General features: G+C 42.8%; 1 protein-coding gene across 1 annotated transcript in view; it reads left to right on the plus strand.

The window, feature by feature from the left end:
- Window positions 1–11,534: 11,534 nt before the first annotated feature.
- Window positions 11,535–23,500, plus strand: part of zswim5 (zinc finger, SWIM-type containing 5) — a 79,597-nt gene continuing 67,631 nt past the window's right edge. The window contains exon 1 of the mRNA XM_080034316.1: window positions 11,535–12,087. Coding sequence (XP_079890442.1) covers window positions 11,559–12,087 — 529 coding nt within the window. The 5' untranslated portion in view covers window positions 11,535–11,558. The remainder of the gene's footprint in view (window positions 12,088–23,500) is intronic.

Genomic DNA, 23,500 nt, shown 5'->3' on the forward strand with positions numbered 1-23,500 from the left:
AGGAGAAAAGGCCCTTAATCATTCCTGGACGTCATCATGTTGCATCCCTTCTTGTGCGACATTATCATACAGAGTCACAACATCAAGGACGCCATTTTACTGAGGGCGCAGTCCGTTCAGCTGGCTACTGGATCGTGGGGGCCAAAAGGTGTGTAAGCAGCTTCATCTTCAAGTGCATCACCTGCCGTAAGCTACGAGGTACATGTGAGGTCCAGAAAATGGCCGATTTACCTCTGGATAGACTCAGCATGGACCCACCCTTCACTCATGTCGGTGTTGATGTCTTTGGACCTTGGACTGTCTCAGCACGTCGTACTAGGGGTGGCCATGCCGAAAGTAAAAGATGGGCCGTCCTATTTACCTGTTTGAGCGTCAGAGCTATCCATCTTGAGGTTATAGAGTCAATGGACAGCTCCAGCTTTATAAATGCGCTGAGAAGGTTCCTGGCAATCCGTGGGCCGGTCAAGCACATCCGCTCAGACCGGGGTACCAACTTCATCGGAGCGTGTAAGGAGCTAGGAATCCCTTCTAATGTTGATGAGGATATGGTGAAGAGGTACCTCTCTGAAAAGGGCTGCACCTGGACATTCAACCCGCCTCATGCCTCCCATATGGGTGGGGCATGGGAGAGGATGATTGGAATCACCCGCAGAATTCTCGACTCCATGCTTCTCCAGTCCCAGACCTCCCGGCTCACTCATGAGGTGCTCACCACCTTTATGGCTGAGGTGATGGCAATTGTCAACAACAGACCTGTAGTACCTGTTTCCACAGATGCAGAAGATCCATTCATCCTCAGTCCTGCCACACTGCTGATGCAGAAAACCGGTCCTCATCTCATCCCTCCAGGTGACAACAAGAACCTACATAAGCGACAGTGGCGACAAGTGCAAAGCCTGGCCGATACCTTTTGGGACAGATGGCGCAAACAGTACTTGTCTACCCTGCAAGCAAGAAGAAAATGGACGTCTGACAAACCGAACATCACTCCAGGTTCGGTGGTTCTCATGAGGGATAGCCAGTCTAAAAGAAACGATTGGCCTATGGGAGTCATATCTCAGGTGTTCCCCAGCAAGGACGGAAGAGTCCGTAAAGTCGAGGTGAAGATCTACAGACAAGATGGACCGAAGCTGTATCTCAGGCCTGTGGCTGAAGTGGTTCTGCTGTTCTCTCCCGAGGAACAGGCTTGATCGATTTCCTCCTTTAGAGGTGGTTTGTGGAAATGTTATGGTATCTAGGGATACCAGACGGGGAGTGTGTTGCCTTGTTAATCAGTTGTATGTTTCCTGTGTTGGCACCTCCTACTGGTGAGTTTGTGTAGTGGAGATTCAGGTCATGTGACCAGAAGTTACATCATCAGTTACTATGAGGCAGTCCTCCATCTTAGATATGAGAGAGAGGAAGCACATGTTCATATCCATTATCATCCAGGCGTTCACGTCCGAGAGAGAATCGTTGGTATGTGATATCAATCTTTTGGGTCATCTATTATTTATATTGAGTTATATTTTGTAGATCGAAGCATGTTTAAGGTGTTTATTAACGGACACGGGAAGTGGTGTTTTCACGTGTCACATTATGTTTAGCAATATCTTAACACTTTGGATTTAATATAGATACAATTTATGTTTGGTGTATTACTACATATTATTTGTCACGTATTAGCATACATACAAACGTGTATGTGGACATATTTACACTGTATTTTCTTTGTAGTTTTACTCCTATGGCCAATCAATGACTACAATAAAGAACTTCAACTGGAAGCCTCTGTTTACGTGGTGGTGATTGGGACGGAGTTATCCACCTGTATATCCATGCAAGGCGTGTGGAGAGGACAGGACAACTAGTATACAATCAAAAATCAATATATGGGCTAATCACCAGAAGATTTTAGGGTTCGTTAAGGAGAGATATGGTACTGTCTGCACAAGACATGACACACGGAAACAATAGATATATATTTCAAAGGTAAGAGAATGTTTTTCTTTTTTTTCTTATTTTCAATGCTGTTTTTATCACTTACCTTTTGGTTTTATTTAAAAGTAGAAATTGGATAACCTGAACAATTATGAAATGATTTAAAAATAAAATGTGGAAAAAATAAAATGATCACAAATACCTTTCTTAAACCCTTAATTTATGTCACCTTTCCTGGTTTCATTTACTTTAATTTATTCCTGTATTAAGTACTTTTAATTAATTTGTTATCTATTTAGTTTTTATTATTTATGGCCACTTTCTTATTTATTATCAAGATATCTATGTTTAGGTTTATATTTATATTATCTAATTATTAATTATATTATGGCTACTTCTGTTATCTATATTTAGGTTGCTATTTATTTATTATATATTCTCACTGAAACCAGGAAGTTTTTAATTTAAGACACACCTTGCTCTTAGGCAAAGACTCTGGAAAAGAGTCAACCCTTTAAAATAAAATGTAAAAAAACTGTTTTAAAAAAAACTGACTAATTAAAACATCCCTCAATTACACATTTCAATTACACTAATAAAACACAGTAAAAAATACAATCAGTCTATTCTAAAGTTTCAATTCTAAATAAGTCAAAGTCTCTGGTCACTACAATGCTGCAGAAAGAAGTTGCCTTATTGTTCTGGGTCCAAAAGGATCGCTTTGATGGGGTAGCTCGCCAGTCTGCACACCGCTGCGGGACTCCAGGGAGGGCGAGCAGGAATCAGACGTTCAGGGTTCAATATCTTTTATCCGATCAACACAAAAAACCCGGCCTTGACAACAAAGCCAAAAGACTCATTAATAGTCTGTATCTAATACATTTCAGTCACAAGTCACATCATATTCTAGGTAACTTAACACAGTGTAAAACATAAATGATTGACACTTTTAACTCTCTATATAAATCTGTTCAAATAAAACACTTAAAAAACCCATTTAAATTGTATTTTCATTCTGTTGTTCTATACTCAGCAAGCTATAGATTAGTCACTGGAAGAATTTATCATTTCAAAGCTAGCACCTTTAACTCACAGCTTTACAGCTCATATTGTTTTTCACCATAAGGCAAATAAACACAGCTAGCAGCATCACTGACACATCAACACACCGCAACATCACACAGTGGAAGAAATGCTCAACCCACCGCTAAACCTACAGTCCGGCCAGCAGAACCGCAGCCTCAGCAACGGGCCTCACATCCCCTCCCCTAGATCAGTCACGGCACGCCAAGTGCAGTGTCACTGCGTGCTATGCTAGAACGTTAGCAAACAGCGTTAGCCGCGGCTAGTTAGCAGCTAGTTAGCGGCTCGTTAGCGTGTTATTTATCACACTAAGAACACAATTCTCAATCTAATATTTACACCTGGAGACTCACCAAGGGTTTCGAAATCGCTGTGCGGGCTTTTCGGGACTTTTAGTGACGGGGGGAATTTCTTTTATTTAGCCAACTGTTTAAAAATAGTTGCTAACGGTATCTCTCTTCTGTGGCTTGTCCCGAAAAGGAAGAATCACCGTAGCTGCCGTCTACTGACGGTTAGAAGAGGCGGGTCTAATTTCTTATTGGCTACTGAGCCAGAACAGTTGCCAAGTGCCAAGATTAAACAAATCACACCATATTAATCAGAAAACCATCAAATAAATGCACATTGCAATACTTTTCTCTTATATGTCTATCAGTTTTTTGTGTCACTATTTAAAACGACAATATACACAAACTATGTATTTCCCTCTGACAAGTAACAACTATTCTATGGGTTTTGATTAAATTCTGATTAAATTAAAAGGTGTTATGTAACCCTGGGTTACATACAGTACACTGTTCTCCGACCGTGCCAATGTATGTGACGTCGGGTCAAGCCCAACGCTGATTGGCCAACGCGGCTAATCGTCTCGCGTAGTAGCAACAAAAGTTAAATTTTTTGAACTCCTCGCGTAGCTGCGTAATATATACGCGCGTAATATATATGCGCGTAAAAATCTTGCTTTAGCGCAAGTGAAAATGTTGTTTTAGTGCGAGTGACGCATTTACGCGCCATGTACGCGCGTAAACCAATGGTTCCCTATGGAAAAACGGACGATTTCATATGCGTCTGTACGCGTGTAAAGTGCCTAGTGTGTTCGCACCTTAAGGCTAAATCACCTGTGTCAATGTGGGCTATTTAGTACTATTTTCTGGAATAATTTGGAGACACAGAATTACCAAAAAGCAGAAAGAAAAAATTTACGTTTGAAAAAAAAACAGTCAGCTTCGGATTTTTTTAAATAATCCCTTATCCCGAATTCTCTCTTTGAAGTCTTCGTTAGGCCCCTGATCTCCGTACTAATAATATCCTACTAAGGTAAATACAAGATTACTGCAAGTCTTGTAACATAGAAATAACTTATGGTTGGGACAAAATAATATAATTAGCGTATAGCTTCATGACTGATTTAGTACCACCAACCCACTTTGCATAGTTAAAATAAAATGTGTGGACAGATTTTAAGATATTTCAATAACATTTGAGGAACAGTTCAACATTAAAATCTGAGCTTTAAAAGGCCCTGAACAGTTAACATGACTCTGGTCTTGACTCTGACCTTTCATCTTCATCTTCCTCCTTGCTGCTGTTGGATGCTTTCATCCAGGAGAGCAGAGAGCTGCTCCCCTGGGCTGCCTGCTTTAGCTCCCTTTCTTTTCCCTTTTTAATCTCTCCTTTCTAGGCATTATACTGTAATTTGTAAACAAAAAGAGACCAACTAACCATATGAATAAGACTGCTTGGTTACATTACAACAAGGCACAAGGCTACTGTTTCTGCAATTGGGAATTGCCTGTTTGTCATTTAGCAAATAAATTACGGCAAGTGAAGTGTTAATTATATAAACTAAAGTAAACCTAAACAACACTAAATATTCAGCATACTTATAGATTCACATGCTGTACCAATGACAAACTCCGCCGACATTAGTTGTGTTCATCAAGTCATATCTTTTTTTTTTTGGGCTAGCAGGACAGTCGGCTAATTTATGCTCAGCTGTGTGGCGCTGCATGATAGAGGCTACTTTAAAACAGAGACAAATAAATGCAAGTTATAGCTTGGCAACTGAGGCTTAGGGGGCAAACAATACGCTCTTGACTCCATTCATGTATGTGTTACCTCGCTGGTAGGGCAGGGCAGGCCGGGGAGTAGGTGTGTGTGTGTGCAGCAGCTGTGAACTGCTGCGGCAACGCGCCTCCGTTTGTGTCCACTCTGCGTGTTCACGTTGACAAAGGAAGTGTGTGCAGAGGAGGAGGAGGGGGGGCATATTTATTGGGGCATTATTGTCAAACGTTATTAATCGTTGAGCATTTATAGATGATAATGTATGTCGGCATAGGCTGTAAAAAAAAACATACACTGTAAAAAAAAAGTGCCCTTTTTTTTCAAAAGGGCATTGATTGGGCCAGGGGAAAAGGGCAGGTGCTTCAGCACCACTTCAGGTCTACCTGTGCACGCCACTGACAATACTGTCATGACTCATCGGGTCATAAGTTAAAGAAAAATCGGGTTTCCGGATATCCACTTGCCTTTGCTCGCCACGCTATTCAGCCGTCCAGTGTCCTGCCAGCCTGCCTAAATAAACATTGTTCTAAACTGACTACCTGGTATCTGTTCTGCTTTTGGGTCCTACCTCGCGCTATCACAACAAATACTGTGGTTTTGGAAAAGATGTAACTCTGTTTCAGAGGGGTGAAATGATTGGCCTGCAGAAAACAAAGAAGAGGAGAAGATGAAACTACTAAAATTGTGTTAAGAATTGTCCAACGCATTATTAAAACATGGATAGATAATGGTGAACCGTCATCTTTCAGGAAGAACTGTGGTCGGATTTTTTTTTCCCAGGCTGGATTAACCAACATATCCAGGCGGGCAGCTGCCCCGCCCCCCAGTCTCTCAGGGGCCCTAAAGGCCTTTAGGATGACTGTGTGCCAATTACTCTGTGGTAATTTGATTAACTGATTAATTTAAACTGATTTACTAATTGGAAAGGGTCTTAATGTGTCCTCTGCTTTTTTATCTAATCTTCTATTGAAAAAAAATGTAATCAGTTTTAGTCAAATTAAAGTTGCTTTATTATGTTTGTTTTAGTCAACAGACCACTACTAATAGTGTCTACTACAGTCAGTGCGTTTCCATGGCACAACTAGATTGGATTAAGACATATACCGAACAAGACACTCGAACGGACCGTGTTACTTGTCTGAGTATACATGGCCCTTCAGTAATCGGATAAATATCCGATGCATGGCTGTCTCCACTATGCTAGGTGGCGCTGTAGCCCTTTCAACAAGTGGTTAAGAGCCATGTCCGGTTCCCTTCCGGCAATCATTTTTATATATATATAAAGTATTATAATGTATATAAATATTTATTTATATTTTTATATACGATCTATGCGATAACCCTACTATTTTGTTTACGTTGTCTCCTTCCCCTTCCTCGTGAAATCCTCTGCAGGGATTCTCGAGCAGGCGCAGAAGCAAACTCTGATATGTGATGTCCCATCCCTGTATACATGCAGAGAGAATGCCGACTATGAACGAGTTATCTACTGTAGGTGTTCTTAGCGACTTCTCTGGTCCGTTATTGCGTCGATTTGTGTGCGAAGTAGATCGGATAAAGGTGTTTACATGCAGTTTAAAAGTCCTGTTGAAGTCTTATTCGTTTAGTTAACCGATTATGAGTCTGCATGTAAACGCACTGACTGTGTGACTCTGCAGACGCATGTAGGTCATTGAATAAGACTTTGTTAAAACTGTAATTAGTTCATTTGTGGTTACATTTGAATTTATTTGATGGAAAACATAATACATTTCATCACAGCTCTCGTTCACTGTTTTGTCTATATTAATACTGAACAGTGGTGTGGCACAATGTAGCAGCTCTAACATGATTTTTGACATTCAGTTAGCCTATTTCCCCTGTTTCCCCCAACACATACACAGCGTTCAAGTTTTGGGCCACTGAGCTGACTGACTGTGACACCCGGGGAGTTCATTGCCTTCTTGCTCGAGGGGCCGCTTGATAGCAACACAGAGGCTGAAGAAGACCATCACATTTTCACTCCTCCTCACCGACAATTTGTAATCTGCTGTGTGGATCCTCACCGGTGACCTTCCAGCCTTTAAAGCACGGAGCCTCTAATACAAGGGGCTAATACAAGGGGAAGAAAGAGGGAAGAGGGAGTGACTGCAAGAGCCAGAAAGAGAGAGAGAGTGATTGCCTATTGACTTGATGAGAGAGAGAGGATGCATCATTATATAATTGTACATCCCAGAAAGATAGGGTGTAATAGGGCCTGTCTCTCCTCCCACTGGTGCTTGGGTAATTTATCCCTCTCTCTCCCTCTCTCTCTCTCTCTCTCGTCGTCCCTTTCTGTCTCTTCCTCTTCTCCTCCTTCACCCCGTCACCCATCAATCTTTTTCCAATTACCTGCTCTGTCTATCCACAAATCCATCATAATCATTTCCATGGTAACTGGGTTGCATCCTCCATTGGCTTTGGCCTGTTGGATATAATGGCACGCCAAAAAGCACTCTTTAGAAGAGGCAATGGGGATACACAGAGAGAGAGAGAGAGACATGGATCTGGATATTGCCCCTACTGTGCTAGGCGACTAATGCCTCTGCAGTGTCGCAACACTGAGTTCACCTCAGAGGAGAAAGCCGGCTTTATTTCAGCCACCGCCGTCCATTCATCAGGCAGTTTATTAGCCATTATGTGAAGATTGGTTTTATCTAAGGCTGATGACACTTCCTCTCTGCCCCGGGCGATTACTGTACAACTGGGTAAGTAGGACTGCCCATACATGGTCCACAAAAATGATAGGTATCTGTTGGGATTAAAGGGGAGTCAACGGTGTTCTCCAAAATAACTTTTTTTTCACTTGCTTGGTCATAATTGTAATTCTATGGACACACATTTTAAAGGTCACCTATTATGAATTTTTTTCCCCCAATATTAATATGGGTCCCTGGTGTTTTTAGAGACTCCCAAATTATGAGAAAAAAATCTCTCTTTTTCTTCACCTCAAACCTGTGTTCAAAGCCCCCTGTCAGATTTCTCTACCCTTATGATGTCATAATGGGAGAAGCGCACACACCCCCATTACCAACCTAACTCAGCACTACCTTCCCCTGTGATAAGCCACACCCCCGATCCTCCAGACTCTAACTGGCAATTAGATTCAGGGCCAATCAGAGCAGACTGGGCTTTTTGGAAGGCGGGGCTTAAAGAAGACAGGCTCTAAAATTGAACTTCTATGACGTAGTCTGTACTAAGTTTTAAGCTTTTCTTGAGCACTTAATACTCACTTAGAGCCCTGTGTGCCATGAACTGCAGGATAATTGAATAAGCTAATTTGGTCGGACAGGGTATGCCATTATTCCTTGGGAAAGAAAGTCCACAAACGCCAACAACACTTGTTTGATGTCCATCACACGTAACACAACACAGATATGCTCCTCTTTCTAAAAATGTTTGAGCCCAAACCGTCCAAATCACACAAATCCCCTGCTGTTTTATACACTGTGAACTTCTTTGTAGTTCGTACATGACTTGTCAAACATTTGCAGTAACGCTCTGTATCGCAAAATGAATGAAGGAAACGTGCTCTGTGTGAACCAAATGCCAAAACAAAGAGAATACAACGTTATTCATCTACAACTGCTTTCTCTATGGCTTTATGATTTGTTCCACCATGTCATCTTTAGCCGGGCACATTCCACAGTCTGTTAACAAGAATCTGTAGCTCAAGTCATGCCTAGTAGAGAAGCTACTGTTAAAAATAAAGGTTGACTGTCAACCTGTAAATTAGCCTGCCTCCTGAAACCATCTGTGCTAACCAAATCTGACAGATTCTTATCAAATAATTTGTATTAATAGAAAAGCTTGTGTTGTATTATATTTAGAATGTTTTGTTTTCCTTCATGCATAATGCATGAGTTATGTATTTGATGTTTTTTTTCTTAAGTTAGAGTCAAAGAAGCACCAATTACATGTTTGAGTGCTGTACTGCTGTGTGTGTGTGTGTGTGTGTGTGTGTGTGTGTCTGTATGTGTGTGTGTGCAAATATTGCTTTCCTTAATGACTTATCATTTATACATTTGAATGCAGCAAACTCAAGGTAAAACACAGTATAGCGAAGAGGAATTTGGTCTGTATTAACACACACACACCGACATGGTCACACTCAAACAACTGGGTGTTGTCAGCCTCTTCTTTCTATTTATCACCATACGGCTATTCAAAGGATGCTATAATATACACACTGACGCACACACAGACATGAGTGTACACCGGTAGACCCCTTAACATGACAAACTCTTTGAATGGGGGTCAAGGCCTTGCTTCTGAGGGTCAGAAATGTTATTACAAAAAATTCTTACCATCAAAACGGATGTAAAGTTAAAGAAAAATAAAGTTGCTATTGTTACTACCAGTACATGAACCTTTGGCATAGTTAATATTATTGTATTATTGCTGCTGCTAATATTTGCACATCACAGAAGTACTTTTTTCTTTGTGTATTTTTGTTCTGGTGTGTTGCTTCATTAAGTTGGAATGTCTTTAATCTTCAGGTCTGGCCTCAGATGTGTGAGCATAATAGGACTTCACTTTCTCAGCCTAGTGTGTTGGCTCTCAGCACTAAACTCTCTCTAGTGTCCTGCTGTGGGGAAACAGCCTCACAGCAACACACCACACCCATTTCAAATGAATGTGTATTCCCATGACTGGAGGTAATTGATATGTATAGGACACATAATGGTGTGAATTCAATTTGCAAAACCGTAACTTTGTGATTCACGAGGGGAAGTCGGGATCATTACCCATGCTTCTTCAATGTAAAAATACTGTCATGTCAGAGGAAGTGTGCAGGAGTGATCAAGTGCCATTATTGGTTTTGCAGTTAACGGCCCCAATATACATGATTGGTTTGGTTTCACTTAAATTTTATCCCAACAAAAACTTATAACCATACGTACAACCAATAAAGCATATTTGAATGTAAGAGAGCGGATTTGGGAGCTGTTTCTGAACTGAGATTGAAGTGTTTTGTTATTGTGTTGGTTAGTGATGTGTAACATTAATCTAGTGAGGGACCCCCTCCCCTTCTCTAACTCTCTCTCTCTCTCACTCTCTCTCTCTCTCTCTCTCTCTCTCTCTCTCTGTTGCTCTCTCTGCCTGCTAAACTGCATCAAGTCACACAGACATATAGCATATGAGGCAGGAAATTAAGAGATTGGGCTTTTACAATAAAAGACTCCATGTTAGCAGAAGACTTTAATTCATCAAATTGATTTGATGGCACATTTTATTTTTTTAGTTCTGTTTGTAAGCATGTGAAATACAGTATATTATATTCGTTGACATATGTCAGTAATTGAAGCATAATTGGGACAAATATTTGACTTTAAAGACTTGTATGATGAAGATACATGAGTTTAACGGTGAAGCAGTTGTACTGCCACATTCCTGTTTGGTAAACTTGTAGCGGATGCAAAAAGGTAATATATATATATATTTTTAAACTTAATAACTGCTTCTCCACTTGACTCCCTTGGTGAACTTATGACCATGATATGAGTGGAGGTTGAAATAAGATGTGGGAAAAGGATGTAGCAATATAGACTTTAGATAATGGGTCAAATATTAGGTCACATTACAACACTTGGTCCTAGGCTTGACTTTTTCAGAAGAGGATTACATTATTACAATTAAACATAATTAATAAGTTATTCATTATTAATGTATTATTATTAATGTATACATTATTAAAACATGACAATTATTTTATCCAAGTATTGGTCGCTTGAATGAATTTCCATCATCATCATACATTATGAAATTACATTATATTACATCATATTTATGAAAAGTATTTTTTAATAAAGTGGTCTAACACCAATGTCACAGCTGGTAAGTGCATATATTAGCCATAGCCTTTTACACTTTACACTTTCTCTATTTTGGAATAGTAATGTTGCTCCATGTGACGATTACATTCTGAAATTTAGCATGCACACAATAATAATGATGCAAATAGGGAGAAATGAGCAAGGCAAGTTATATTTATTTTATGGCACGTTTCATACAAGGAGGAAAATCAATTGGATTTACAAACAATATTTAAAGGAGAAAGATTAAGATCAATTAAGGATTTGGAAAAGTTATCACACACAGATAGCCTATTTAAAGGTGCTATACAAGTGTCAGGTTAAGTGTGGAGCAAAAAGAAAAGTGTACCAAACCTAATATTAAAATTTAAATTGTTTAACTAATTTAATTTGGAATTAAGAAAGCCAGCCTACTAAAAGTAAAATAAGGAGAGAGTAAGAAAGCCTAGCCTACTTAAAGTAAAACTAGGATTTTATTTTGAAGGTATTGGTCGGAAGTCTTGTGTGAGATCCTGTCTGGTTTGACACTGGATGCTCAATGTGTGAGCGTGTGTTGTTTGAGCGCGTGTGTGTGGTGTGTATGTGTGTGTACTCGGCTTCCTGCTGCTCGCTCTGTGTCCGCACACAGTCCCTCTCGACAGTGTTGATCGGCTCGCCATGGCGGAAAGACGCAGAGAACAGCCCCATCCTCTCCTCTCCGTACCACCGGCCAGCAAGCGACCCTGCCTGCGCCCGGCTCCCCGAGGTCCCGGCCCGGGGCCCGGCCATGGCAGCGGCGGCTTGCCCGGCTCCCGCTATCGTTCCCCGGAGTCTCTTTTGGACTGCGCCGCGAAGGCAGTAGCGGAAAAGTGGGCCTTCGAGAGAGTGGAGGAGCGCTTCGAGCGGATCCCGGAGCCCGTCCAGCGCCGCATCGTCTACTGGTCTTTTCCCCGCAACGAAAAGGAGATATGCATGTACTCTTCGTTTCAGTGCCGAGTCGCCGGTGAGGAGGGTCCGTCGGCTGCTACCGGCGGAGCTGGGACTACAGGCTCCGGAGCTACGACCGCCGCCGGTGGCGGAGGATCTACCGCCGCTACGACGGCTACCGTTGGGGCAGCCGGAGCAGTGGGAACGGGAGAGGGACTGCCTTTCCGCCGGGGTATCAGGCTTCTAGAGACCGGCTGTGTGGAAAACGTATTACAAGTTGGTAAGTGGAATATTTCAGTATTTCCGAAGCGAAGCTTTTTTGGCACTGTAACCACCGTGGACCGTTTCCAAGTCGCTGCTGCTGCTGGATATTTTACTGTGGGATGATTGATGGAAGTTTTCCCTGCTATCGTGGAAAGTATGCAAAGCGTCCCTTTTCCTCGCAAATTCAAACACACACGGGTTTTTGTTGTTTTTTAGGTTAGTGGGGCTTCCAGGGGAACATTTGTTGCCACATTTCGGGCTTTTACATGTTTCTTTTTTTATCTGCCTCTGTGAAAAGAGAAGCGACGATAAGGTCGCTAGCTTTAGCCGACCAGCTGCTGTTAAAAAATTAAAGGGCTTATGGCTTTTCATTACTCTGCCGGCTACCTTGTCTTTTGGCCAGTTTTTCAAAATTCGTGTTGAGAACCTTGCCTCACGGGGTTAGCTGTACTGGGTTCCGAGCGAGAAAAGGCTTTGTTTTGGCAACTATTAGCACTTTTTCTTTTTTTTTTTTTGCCGCTCCCGGGCTCCTCGTCGAAGGTCGGCGCTGGCTGGAGTCGTTACCCCGGCAGACAGGCGGGGAGTAGTGGGGCTGACAGACGCGGATATAAAAGCGTGGGGGCTTTATTCTTGTTTGTGAGAATTCCCCCTTGCAAAAAGTCGTTTTATTTATCAACCCGCCGTCGGTTGAGGGTGGCTTAGGCAAGGAACAAAGGCGGTTATTGGGTCTGTTATTATGATTAATCCAACGTTAATCCGGAATAAAAATCCCCCCACAGTTTTCTGTTTAGGCTATTTGCTGCTGCTGCACCGGACAAAGAGCGCAGTCGCCACCTCCAGCGTGGAAAATATACGCTGCTGGGGGGTTTGTTTGTTTGTGTTGTGTGTGTGTGTGTGTTTTTTTCTTTATTTGTACGATTAAAGTTAACCCCTAAGTGGCCCCGGATAACGTCAAAGCTGCCTTTCGTCGGTGCGTTTGCCCGCAGCCTCTCTCTCTCTCTCTCTCTCTCTCTCTCTCTCTCTCTCTCTCTCTCTCAGTCTCTCGCGACACACACACACACACACACACACACACACACACACACACAAGGCTTTCAGTTGAAATGATCGATAAGCGTCTCGCATTTCCAGGGCTGCAGAGAGGCTGTTTCCAAACAAAGGGCCATTCCGCAAAGCTCCATCTCCACCACTCACACACACACACACGCTCTCATTAGCCTCACACTCACACCCACTCTGTGCGCTCTGCCACGGCCACAGAATGGGCATTAGGGAAATGGATGCGAATGGATCCGATTGGTATAGCCTAGTCAAGAAAAGAAAGAAAGAGAGCCTTTTAAGGGTTGGAGGATTTTTCTGAGGCCATATGGTGTGAGAGCCACTGGAGCTTGTCTGGGGGTTTCATGTTGCTCCAAGGTATCTAGAGAGGGGAGTTTGGGGAGGGGGGGATGATGCTTCTGCCGCTGTGTTTCTCTGCCACTGCTGTATCTAATTGCATCTTCTGAACCGCTCATCGATTGCAACCCCGTAACTAAAATGAAATTGGAGGCTAATGAATACCCAAGTGATGCTTTGCTCTGGGTGAAAGATTTGTTGCATCTGGTTTAAGCAAGTTTGTGTGTGTGTGTGTGTAGTCTCTTGTGACAGAGTTGGATGTGTTACAGCATTCTCTTGCAAGACAGTCAGTGAAGTTACTGATGTCGGTCCTGTTCTGACTTTATTTAGTTTTTTAGATACTTTTGTAAAAACTTATCATTTAAGTGAAGGGGTGCGTAGAAAGTTATACTCGAAGACCTTTAGACTACTTAAAGCGCTTCCTGTCATTACAACACATCACCTTAGTACAATGTGTGTCAGTAGGGGAATCGTGTGTGTGTGTGTGTGTGTGTGTGTGTAAGACATGAGGGCCATTTTACACACTTAGGGTTTAAACTTCACGTCACGAAAACAAAAACTTCCAGTCTTACCGGCCTCACCGGCAAATCATTTCAAAATCTCCCCCCCAAGGTCAGTTATGGCAGACAGGCAGACACAGACAGGCACATGGTTCAATCTTTCTGTCAACAGAACACAACGCGGACTAAATAGCTCTTGTGACATTCAGATAAGATTTGGCACTTGTGTTTGTCACTTTGCAGACCATGGGAACCGGTAACCGTGCAAAAGGTGTTTGCCACTGACTTAAACAGGAGAACAATTGTCTATGTTTTTTTTCTTTCTTTTCACGGCTGGATTTAGAAAGGTTGGGCAACCCAAGCACACTCTTCGTCTACACAATGCGCTCATGAAGGATCGTGTTACACACCTGTAAATAACAGTCTTTTCTTAAGATTGCCCTCACCCTTACGTTCCAAAATATAATCGCCACTTTCAAAATAGTGGCAATACTCGTTTTTTTTTTTTTTTTTGGAGAGAGCGAGATGGATGGGCCCTGTTGTGCTCTGCAACAGGAGCTTTGCCAGGGAGCGATTTAGGATTGGAGACAAGGCTGCGTGCTGACACATGCACGTCGGCGGCGCTTGGTTTGAAATCTGGCATCTCACGGAATTGGTGGTGTGGAAAACTGGTATTAACACTTTTTCAACAGCACGATATGCATAATTGTTGTTTGGATAAGGCTTGAAGCTGCATTTATCAACTGAGAATCCTTCATTTTCTTTGCTGTAGTAGTCACACCTATTATTTAGTTTTGTCCCAGAGAAAACGGTCAAGCTGAGTTGGCTGATGCTGATGTTATCATGCATTCGTGACTTCATGGAGCCAAAACAGCCCATGTCCCACTGGCGTCCTAAAAAGTTTGAAGTCATCCACCAGATTCGGGCAAAGCAGACTATTGAGATAACTTCCTGTCACATTAAGGTCAATTAATAATCCAAAAAACGTAATCCTGATGCAGCATACAACACTGAAAACACTGAAGTGAGGTGGTCAGAAGATAGGCTATCTCTGTGAGATTTGATATGTTCTTTTTTTTTAAATTGGTCATTCCTCACAGCTCGTGACCAGATCTAGTCAGTGGTAGGGGAGGGGGGATCTGTCTTTTCTACTGTGCGCGACGAATTCAGTGTGCGGGTCACAGACAGTTTAAGACCAGACTTGGGAGTGAGTGGGACAACTGTTGCCTACTGCAGTGCTGACACAATGAAAAAGAAGTTGAAGCAAGACAAATTCACACTTTTTTTTTATTTTTATTTTTTTCTTAAGATATTTTTTGGGCATTTTTTATGCTTTATTGATAGTGCAGAGAGACAGAGTTGAAATGGGGCAGAGAGGGGAGTGACACGCAGAGAACGACCGCGGGCTGGAATCGAACCCGGGTCCGCTGCTGGCCGAGGCCCATGGAGGGAACGCCCTACCAGCTAAGGGCGCCCCCTACAAATTCACCATTTAAAGAAAAAAAAGTATATATTAAGCCTTATTTATTTCCAGGAAACATTTGTATAGATGCTGGCCACGGTCGGTGTCTCGCTTCTTGCTCGTCACTGTCTGTCTGCTGAACCTTACGCGCCCTACACACATCCTGCGTCTACCTCTGGAGCGCGTCGCGTTACCTTACTGCTGCCTCTCTCGGACTTTTCTCGGACACACATGCAACGTCTCAGCAGCTGCTGCTGCAGCGCTGCTTCTAAAAGCCCTATCTGTCTACATAGAGTTTTCATAGATAATTCCCATTAAAAATGAAGTTCTTTCATGTCATCTATGATGCATATGATTTATATTGAGTCTGGACAGTAATCCGTGCGCCCCATTGCCATTTTTTAAATTTTTTTTTTGCCATATTTTCGCTTGTTGGAAGTTTTATTTTGAAGGGGACACACCAGGAAATGGTGAAACTACAGCGAAAGCTGCCAGTATGAAGTCAATATGACTCTCAGCAGAGTATTTCAAAAATCACTTTACTGATTTATACGGGAGAGAGAGGGGGGGGTGTGGTCGGGGAAGAAGAAGGCCGTAGACACAGATAGAGCAACGGAAAACTGTTGCGCTCATCATGATCTTTTTTATTTCTTCACTATATTGGATCTCTAAATGTGTCATTTATCCAAAAATGAAATGCCAGAACTAATTGAAAATTAGGTTTTAAATCCCTCGGATTTTGATTGCACAATTAAATCGTGAAATAAAGGGATTATTCGCGTATACGACTGAGGGATGTTTTATTTTGAAATAAACACACCGGGTAAACGTGTAACTAGAGTGAATGCTGCTGGTATGACTGTCAGCAGAGTATTTCTCTATCAGTTAAAGCACAGAGACGCGAGAGAGACGCGCTGCTCTCAGAATAAAAATAGGCGAGCCTCCTGAGGTGAAGGGGAGCGTCGCTGCAGACGTGCCTCCGACGCGCCTCAGCAGTGCGTCTGAGGTTGGATGTGTGCTCGCTCTACGTTGATTTCACAGTCTGTGACAAAAAGTCAGACGCAGACGCGAGGTAGACGCGCAGTAGAGGTAGGATGTGTGTGGGGGCCGTTAATCTCCTGAAAGTTTGAACCATAGACTGAATAGACCTCCAACAAGCGCAGTAATAGTGAAGGTCCAAGGGAAAATATTTCAGAATAAATTGCATATGATATGATTAAATACATATGTGTATATGAATCAGTATAAAATGAGTAAAGTGGAATGTCCCTTATATGCCATCCACCTCCTATATGTTATGTTATAGGAGCAAAGGCCTGCTTTGTGTGAGCCTCTTCTAACGGTAATACTAAAGGACTCTCAGAGACGTGAGCTCATCAACAACTCATCGGCCCATGTGTTCATAATAATCTACTCCTCGCTCCCAGTCATAATTGGAATAATCAAAGCTGAGCATGCTTGTATTTGTAACCCCCCCCCCCCCCCCAACACACACACACACACACACACACACACACACATACACAAATCCCCCCCTTCTTCATACACGGCATACACACACACACACACACACACATGTGTTCCCAGAAGCCGCCTTGCCAGAGCCTTATAAAGTCCTCAGAGAGCGGGAGGAAGGGATATAAGAGGGAGGGAAAGGGGGGGGGGGGGTGTTCTTAAGCTTTGAGTCAAGCTTTGGGATTATTGGGTCATGCTTTGTTACCCAGCTGTAGAAAAACCCCTTGTTCACGGAGGGTTGGGTTAGTGTGTGTGTGTGTGTGTGTGTGTGTGTGTGTGTGTGTGTGTGTGTGTGTGTGTGTGTGTGTGTGTGTGTGTGTGTGTGTGTGTGTGTGTGTGTGTGTGTGTGTGTGTGTGTGTGTGTGTGTGTGTGTGTGTGTGTGTGTGTGTGTGTGTGTGTGTGTGTGTGTGTGTGTGTGTGTGTGTGCGCGCGTGCGAGTCCCTGTCTCGGCAGCGTTACATAAAGCTGTAATGGGTCCCCGCCACTCTTTGAAGCACCGGTGACTGACAAAAGCGAGGCAGCGATGTTGAACCGGATTAAACTGTAAGGGACAGTCAGTCAGTGGGCTGAAAACACGGTGGGGCTCCTTGACTTTCAGCTCCCAAAGTGCCAATACCGCCTCTTTACTGTGGTCTCCAACACAACCAGTTAATTAATACCGACTTCAATGTGTCTTAGTCACAAAAACTGTCCAAAAGTTTCATTCTTTTTGACGTTCAGAATTTTAAAAAAAAATTAAGTTGGTGCAATTTATTACACAGGCTCTGTAAACTTGTACATAGACAAACAAGGCGGCCACCATGGCTAGCAACATGCCTGTTAACATTAGCCTGTAGTCTGTGTATTAACACTGGACTATTTTATCAGTGCGCATGCACAGTACAGACAGGTAGCGGAATCGTGAGGAGATATTCACTGATTTACAGCTTTTATCCAGAATGTATTATAAGAATGTTAATGTAGCCAATCAAGATCACTTACAGGTTTACCCACTTGTTATCAATGTATTTCGCTCAGTGCCAGTTGATATGATTTTCACTTTTCTATGAGTGTGCTGGCTGGGGAGGTGTGGGTGGCGGCCGGTCTTGCCAGTATTTCAGAAGTCATTTCCAGGCAGTATACAGCCGCGGGGTTCCTTGTTGTGGAGGAGCTTGCGAGCCCTTTACTGTATAACCTTCTCTTTGGTTTGCTCAAGAGTGTTTTGTTTTTTTGCGATTTAAAAGACAGTCAGTAGGAGGTGAGCTCGTTCTCGCTTACCTCATCGCCCATGTCTCTCTGCCTGACTCAACTCTCAAGGCCTGGTCCATTGGCATATAGCTCCATCCATACCCCCCCACTCTCTCTTCCCTTTCCCCCTTCCTGTTTTCTTTACTTACTGTATTTCTTAATCTACTTTTCACTCAATGGACCTATATGTAATGCCACGTCTGCTTTCTTTCTATCTGTCATTATCTTTTCACACACACACACACACACACACACACACTCCCCCACTCCATTCCCGTAACTTACATCATCAGTTAAAAGATGACTCGTGCTTTAATCATAGTCTGTGTGTGTGTGTACAGTACACTGTAAGCTCTGGCGTAATAGTAAAGGGGCTATTGGTTGACTTTTTTTCTTAACTCTACTTCTTGCGTGTCCGTGCTGCTAGGTGTTAGTATTGGTGGGTTTGGCAGGGGGGTGTGGGGGGGGGGGGGGTCCGTGGGAGGCTGGAAAGAGCTCGTCATGACTGTGTGTTGAGTGAGAAGGCTTTCAGACAGCTGACGGCAAGGCTCTGGGCATAACCGTGCACCTCTGTAGCGTTTTATACACTGTCGAGATGTTGGCTCACGTTTTTCTGGGAAACCATGTGTAACGTTACATAGGTTAGACTCCTGTATGACTCATTTGATTATTGAGTATTTGTGTTTACATGGATGTGTTGGCGGAATCCATTGTTTCTGTGCACTGTTTGCTCTTTGCTGCGGGCTACAGTAGGGCATGAAGTGCGTACACTCATAATACAGATTGTACTTTTCTATACTTTCATTCATGTAAATGAATACCTAAATAGTTAATTGAAAATGATTTTGAATATTTTTTTTCTTCTTTAGCTTGCATGTTAGGTCTTGTAACATGATATAACATCCAGCTTACGTATATCGTTATTGCTCAATTAGTATGTGTTGTGAAGCCCCTTTTCGACCTCGCTCATACAAGTGCTTTACTAAAAGAAAGCTATAGCTGTTAAAATAGCCCTCATCACTTTCAACTAAAGAAATGTGGTACATGTTCCCCTTGGAAGTGCTCTAACCTTTGCCGCGGTGGTAATTATAGCTGGATGCTTGAACATTCATTTGAAAAAAACAAGTATTTTCTAAAGTGCATTTGTTCTTGTGTGTGTGTGTATATATATATATATATATATATATATATATATATATATATATATATATATATATATTCACAGTCCAATCCATTCTGTGCCGCAACTTCAGCCACTTAGCGCGCACACACACACACACACACACACACACACCCTTTCCCACCACACAGACATACACACACACACACACACACACACACACACACACACACACACACACACACACACACACACACACACAGACAGACAATATTTAATCAGTGTAATTAATTCCGGGCCCGCCACACTCGAAAAGAGAAAATCGGTAAAACAAATCGTCCCCGCCGCACTCTTATTAGCTGTGGGGAGAGGCCGGTGGTGAGAGATGGGGCCATTAGAGAAAGACGCTCTGTTGTTGCGTTCATCAAAGAGAAAGAGGCACCTGTGCACACGCGTGTCTGAGAGCACATCAGGGCTGATTATAGAAAATCATTCATCAGAGGGTTGTTGTTTGAGTGGCCCCCTCCCTCCAACCAGGCCTAGCCAGTGCCACACCATCTGTACGTTACATTTCAGCCACAAAAAGCATGATGATGATGGGGAGAGTGCTAATAAATCTACGGACTTTCTCTTTTTGTCTGGTTGCTATTATGTGAAGCCACACTTCAAATAAACAATGGGGGGGGGGGGGGGCAGTGCTGTGATCTTCTCTAGTAGGGTTTGGTGGTGACCTGTGTAAACACTGTCAGCTAACATTAAAGTGTGCACACATACAGTATACACACTCTTTTTGTCTTTTTAGGAATTTGCCATTGCTCACCGAAAACTGTGGTGGGCTCCACAAAGGCTGCCCGTGAAGTCAATGTAAACGTTCAGTTAAAGAGCTCGTTGTCAGAACTTTGATATAGTCATAGTTAAAGCACTTGTTTTTTGGTAGTCTTGTCCCTGTTTGCACTTGCCAACTTGAGTTCGACTGGAACTGGACTTTTAAGATACATGTTAACATCATGGTATCAGCAGAGTGTTATTGAATTCAAAGTACCAAAATCTAGATTAAATGTGAACATGCAATGGAAGTATTATCCTCACATCACAGTTGTACAAAGTGCACTGCACGGTGCCTCTTTTCTTGCTTGTATCCTGCAGTATTTCCAGCATTGTTCAAATGTGCTTACCCTGTGTGTATTTCCTTTTCTGTGCTCTCTGTTTAAACCTGACCTCACACACACACACACACACACACACACACACACACACACACACACACACACACACACACACACATTTTTTTTGTTCTGCTGCGATTTCCAGCTCTGCCATTGCTACTCCAGACTTGTTTGCAGTAGGAAGCACAAATGGCATTCTGTGCCGGTTGCTCAATGCCATCCATCAACAACTGCTCCTCTCTTACAGTTAGTTGTGTAACAGAACAACCTGCGTTGTGTACAGAGGTTGTGTGTGTATCCGCACATGTGATGAGATAAAAAAACACACAGAGCAAACCCGTTTTATTTTATTACCCCTGTCCTGTTTTCATACCTGTCCATCCTGTGTGTGTGTGTGTGTGTTTTCCTCCACCTTTTTAGTGCTTTTACCTTGTGTGTGTCGGCGGGAGCATACACAATTATCAGCCAGTATCAATGGTGGCCTTGTCCTTTTAAGCTTTTGAAGCCTGCACAGTCTGCTGTATTCCGTTATTGCACTGCTCCACACCTGTCTTTTATTGGCTGTTCTGTGTGTGTGTGTGTGTGTGTGTGTGTGTGTGTGTGTGTGTGTGTGTGTGTGTGTGTGTGTGTGTGTGTGTGTGTGTGTGTGTGTGTGTGTGTGTGTGTGTGTGTGTGTGTGTGTGTGTGTGTGTGTGTGTGTGTGTGTGTGTGTGTGTGTGTGTGTTCACCGTGGTTGTTTGGTTGCGTGTGCACATTTGGCCTCTGTCCATCCATGCCTCAGAGAGCAGCTAGGACTTGAAAGAGAGAAGGCTTTAAGAATCTCCAGAATCATTGACTCTACCTTTTCTTTTCTTTCTATTCAGACCTTTTACTGGTCACATGAAAGACATTGCCTTGAACTTTACAACAGTTCCGGCCTCAACATTCTTGCTAACGGAGTCATTTTAGCCCAGATTAAAAGCCAAAACCTGTCTTCCTGACCCCAATCCTGCTTTCCTTACCCACTCTCTATTACCTCAGTACCCCCCCCCCCCTCTCTCTCTCTCTGTGTCTCTCTGTCTGTCTCTCTCTCTCTCTCTATTTCTCTCTCTCTCTGTGTGCTGCTATTGATTACTTGATGGAGCTCACTCGAGCAGAACCTTTTATTTAAGGTGTGTAGATGTGTGTTCTATTGTCTTCCCTTTTTTTATCAGCTGCTGCTGGTGATTTTGGAGGATCCCTTAAAGCTCAAAGAGAGGACATCCGTTTTCTGGACGTACGTTTGAATTAACTTTAAGACTGAACTATATAGATCCTAATATTATTAAACCAGCGCTGTATATCAATATATAACAGGCTTTCCGTCCTATAGAGGAATCACCCTTATACCAATACATTTTATACTCACATAATTGTTTACAGGCTCATTTTGCGAAAAAAATCGAAATGAATTGGTTTGACATAAAGACTGGAAACAAAGTCCTCCGCTCCTACCAGCAACTCTGCATTGCAAGTTAAAAAAGTTGTTTGGCTAATCTAAATCAACTGCTGGCACTAGCTTCATGTTAGCCTCCTGACACCAGAGTGGTATCAATCTTCTCATGTAACTTTCGACAAGAACTCAAATTTCCACACATTATTTCCCATCATTTTTCACTTCGCTTCCTCCTTGCACTCTTGTCTGCCCATGTGTTGGCCTCGTATCCCAGACGGCACCAATACAAAATACAGAATAGTATGAATGACAACAAAGGGGAAAATAATAATCTTAAAGTAATGCAACTATCTTCCCCCCCCCCCCCCACATCTTTAGCATTCTTTGAGAACTGCACACCAGCACTACCTTTTTTCTTCTTCCCACAATGCCTTGCTTTCTGTTATAGGCCAATGCTGGTCATTTATTCCATCTTTCCTTTGAACACCGGCCATGCATTCGTCATTTTTATTGTGCGGCCCCATTTTGTCCACTCACACACTCGCACTGGACTTCTGGATTTCAAGCACCGATAGATAGTCATCACTCTCTTCACTCTTGAATACAGACCCAGTTGTGTATTGTGGGCGAGTGCATTACTGTACTGTATATATCCTATGTGCTTTTCCAATCTCAGCAGCACTCGAAAGCCCCCCTCTCGACAACACCACTGCTATTACTGCCAACAAGACAGGGAAAGAAGAGGGCCCATATAGGAACCCCATTGTGCGGGAGACGTCCATTATGGGTGGATTACAAACGTATTATTTCCGTACATTTGGTTTCGACTTTGATCTTAAGGAAATGGGAGTCTACAACCATACTGTGTGAGATTCTTGTTCCTCCTCTTCCTTTCTATATGCGTGCAGCAGCCTAATATTGTCATGGCTCACAGATGTTCTCTCTCTCTCTCTCTCTCTCTCTCTCTCTCTCTCTCTCTCTCTCTCTCTCTCTCTCCCCCTCTCTCCCTCCTTCCCTCCGTCTCATGTTCCCCTCTGATGAAACCATTTTTCCGTCTGTTATATTTTACAGTTAAATATGTGATTCATCAGTGCTGACCCTCCTTGAAGTGATTTGATCTTTTTTCAGTAATCATCCTGCTGGTCATCTTTGAGCTTTTCATCACCGCGCCCTTTCCCCCCCCCCCCCCCCCAAATGTGTCTGTGGATAAGGTTTTTTAAAAGAAAGCACTTAGCGCTTAAACTAGGAATACTAATATCACTTAGAGACCCAAGTCCCCCTTATTATGTTGATCCAGATTGTCAGTGTGCATTAGCAAATGGGCCAGGACCCTCCTGTGTGTGTGTGTGTGTGTGTGTGTGTGTGTGTGTGTGTGTGTGTGTGTGTGTGTGTGTGTGTGTGTGTGTGTGTGTGTGTGTGTGTGTGTGTGTGTGTGTGTGTGTGTGTGTGTGTGTGTGTGTGTGTGTGTGTGTGGCTGAATAATTCTGTGTGAATGTGAACACTCTTTTACGAACCTGCCCAAAGGTCCTTAAAAGTCTCACTTTATCAGTCTGTCTTTATAGCTATAACATATACAACTTGCAACTGTAAATGTTCTCTAACCCTTTAACATCACTAACCAGCTAGTAT

Source organism: Ammodytes marinus (assembly GCF_949987685.1).
Source record: "Ammodytes marinus genome assembly, chromosome: 9".
Taxonomy (NCBI): domain Eukaryota; kingdom Metazoa; phylum Chordata; class Actinopteri; order Uranoscopiformes; family Ammodytidae; genus Ammodytes; species Ammodytes marinus.